This window comes from Eimeria mitis, genomic scaffold (assembly GCF_000499745.2).
Source record: "Eimeria mitis Houghton genomic scaffold, Emh_scaff1125, whole genome shotgun sequence".
Taxonomy (NCBI): Eukaryota; Apicomplexa; class Conoidasida; order Eucoccidiorida; family Eimeriidae; genus Eimeria; species Eimeria mitis.
Window position 1 is genome coordinate 9,533 of NW_013567737.1, and position 3,129 is coordinate 12,661.

General features: G+C 52.6%; 1 protein-coding gene across 1 annotated transcript in view; it reads right to left on the reverse strand.

Annotated features, from left to right (window-relative positions):
• EMH_0030140 (uncharacterized protein) overlaps positions 1 to 1,172 on the reverse strand; it is a gene marked incomplete at both ends in the record, with an annotated part of 5,084 nt that extends 3,912 nt beyond the window's left edge. The window contains 2 exon segments of the mRNA XM_013494382.1: positions 141 to 307; positions 400 to 1,172. Coding sequence (XP_013349836.1) covers positions 141 to 307; positions 400 to 1,172 — 940 coding nt within the window.
• Positions 1,173 to 3,129: the final 1,957 nt, after the last annotated feature.

Consider the following 3,129-nt stretch of genomic DNA (forward strand, 5'->3'; position numbering starts at 1 on the left):
CAGCAGCAAGCAGTGCAGCAGCCCCTAAAGGAGTTACTGCTGCTGCTGCAGCTACTGTTCTGCTGCCTGCGGTGCCCGACTGGCCCCTGTACAAATACTGTCGCCGCCATGACTAGGAAGAGAGGGAGTAAACCTCTGACCTGCATGCAGCACAGCTCGCCAGCGGGGCCTCTCTTCTGGGGCTGCAGCAGCAAGCGCTGTCTGCGCCTGCAGGAATATCGCCTCTACTGCCTCCAGGACTTGTAGGGAGTTGTTGCTGATGCAGCTCGCGAGACACGGCAGCCTGCGGTCCTCTGGCAGGGCAATCCTGAAGCGCAGATGAAGCAGAGCTCACAAAACACCCTAAACCCTCATTCTAAACCACAAAACCTAAACCCTAGATTCATCCTTCACACGTACCGCTTGGTGCATAACTCCTCAGGGAGTAAGACAAGCAACTCCAACAGAGGTAAAAAACCCTCCTTTCCTGCTTTCTGGCCAAGCGTCTGCAGCACAGGACCCAGCTGGAGGCCCCCACCCACAGCACCGGGGCCCCCTATGGGGGCCCCTTCTGTGGCAGAGGCACCGAAGATGAGCGCTGCCGAGAGGGCGATACACAACTGACGCAGCGCAGGTAAGGGGGCATCTCTGAAGGCAAACACGAGCTGCAGCAAGCCATCCCGTAGCTCCGCATACACCTGAGATGCACCCCCTACTGGAGTACCACCCCCAGCTGCAGCTGAGACAGCTGAAGCCCCCGGCAGCCGCAAGAGAGCCGAGAGCTGCTGTGGGAAGCCTGCCCGTGCCTGCGCAGCCAGGGTTTGGGCAACGAAGTGAAGAACCTCGGGGGATCGGTTCCCGGGTGCAAGTAGCTGCTGCTGCTGCTGCTGCTGCTGCTGGGGATGACTGTTCTTATTCAGAATGGAGATGCAAATGCCCCAGGCGCTCGGATCCTTCTGGAAGTTTGTGAGGTATTCGTTGGCTGCGCTAGTTGTTGCTCCCCCTTCTCTGGCAGCAGAAGGGGAGTTGAGGCGACACACCATCTCCACTACCCCCTCCTCTGTGTACGTGTGAGCACTCCCGTTGGGCTGGACAGCCATACTACTAGGTCCAGTAGCTGCAGCGCTGTTGGCTGACTGCGCTGCTTGAGGGGGCGCAGGCGGCGCCTGCACGGCGCCATTAGAGTCCATCATGCCGTCGAAGGTATCTCAAGAGACAGTTGCAGCAACAGCCGAAACCAAAGGGAGAGGCCGTGGGATTGCCCAGCGGGGCTGGTGCAATCGCTCCCGACGTTACTGCCGGTCCAAGGCAAACACAGGTATGTTAGGCGCTGCGGAAGCAAAGGATAACAAAAACCCTATTCACAGAAGCAAGCCAAGGGTTAAAGCTCCAATAAGACCAATACAAAAAAAGACACAAGCGCACCGTGTTGAATGGGGCCTCACAAGGGCTGCCTTTCTGCGCCACCTAGCTGGAGGCTCCCGAAAGCAAAATGTGTCTGAGCATTTCGTCTCAGCAAAATTTAGATCTTCCAACCACCTTTAAATAAAATATTGAGTGAGAAAAAATTATATTAACTTTTCAACATGAGGACGCCCGAATCCGTCCAACAGCCTTCGTGAGACGGTCACTGGCGGCAAAGAATCGAACCAATCTGAGGAAAAACTACACATAGAAGGTTTTTTCTATTCTATTTCCTCGGTGAATGCTACAACTGATAAAAACAATGCAAACAATACAACAAGTGAAAATTGTTGTGCCAATTCACAACAGCCACCTATGGGAATCGAACCCACGACCTTCAGTTTACAAGACTGACGCTCTACCACTAAGCTAAGGAGNCCACCTATGGGAATCGAACCCACGACCTTCAGTTTACAAGACTGACGCTCTACCACTAAGCTAAGGAGGCCTGTTCGACGCCTCCAGGATAATGGTGATATCTTAATATTGAAAGAGCGTAGGATTCCTGCTATTACGTTTGTCTTGCACCCACGGGTAAATTCTGCTCCCTAATACTTATGGATGAGCAAATTGCCGCGGCGTAAGTGACAACCTCATCTCAAGTTCGATTGCGTCTATAAACGTTCGCTAAGTTGCTTACAACGCCAAAATAATCATTTTGGGGCGTTGCACATAGGCCCTACCCTTCTGGGATTCGGGTGCAGTGAGCATCAAATTCCAGTTTCTACCTGGTACAGTTCCTCCTAGTCGCTGTAATAGGCTCTTCCTCTTACGCATAACAGGCCTGCGTCTCCGCTGGCCGAGGAGAGCTTCAAAACACAATATCATATGTACATATTTGCAACCATGAGTCGTTTTCCCAGTGCCCCTCTCGGGCGCAGGTTCTCGAAACCATTTGCCTCCAGCAACGGCATCAGCGTACGGCGAGTATNAGTGCCCCTCTCGGGCGCAGGTTCTCGAAACCATTTGCCTCCAGCAACGGCATCAGCGTACGGCGAGTATCAGCAATTACCACTTCAAAACACCCAAACCTCATGAACATATGTTTGCCAGTAAATTGTCTTGCGAGTGTGAATCAAACACAAGAGACAATTTACCCAAATCAGTATAATCACTGCGTCGCAAAGAACGGTAATTACCACAAAAGCAAAGTATCGATGCGAGTTCAACGCATTTGGACAGCAGCATTTGACCTTATATCATCAAAACAAAAGCGGACATCAGTGCTTAATGAAAATGCTGCAAGGTATTCCCTCCATCGCCTAAAGCGCAAGCAGCTTACACCTGCGACCCGTCTGCACGCTGGGAACGAGACCACCCACATTCAGGAACGCGGCAATTCCGGGAGATCACCGCTATTCACAAATGCATAAGGCGCCAAACTCCAGCGGACCAGTTAACCGGTATGTCTGGGTCGCGTGTCTGCTTGTGGAAGTGACCCTTGGTCCGAATCGTCTAGAGGTTAGGACAACACGTTGTGGCCGTNAGGTTAGGACAACACGTTGTGGCCGTGTAAACCCAGGTTCAATTCCTGGTTCGGACACTTTTTCGCAAAGGACAGGATTGGTTTTGGCCTAGTTCAGTGTTCAGTGCAGGCCAAACCACTTGCTGGTCCCGACCAGTGTGCCCTGCACCAGGGGTTGTCGTGTTCGTGCCAGTTGTTCGGCATGTTATTGTGCCACTGTT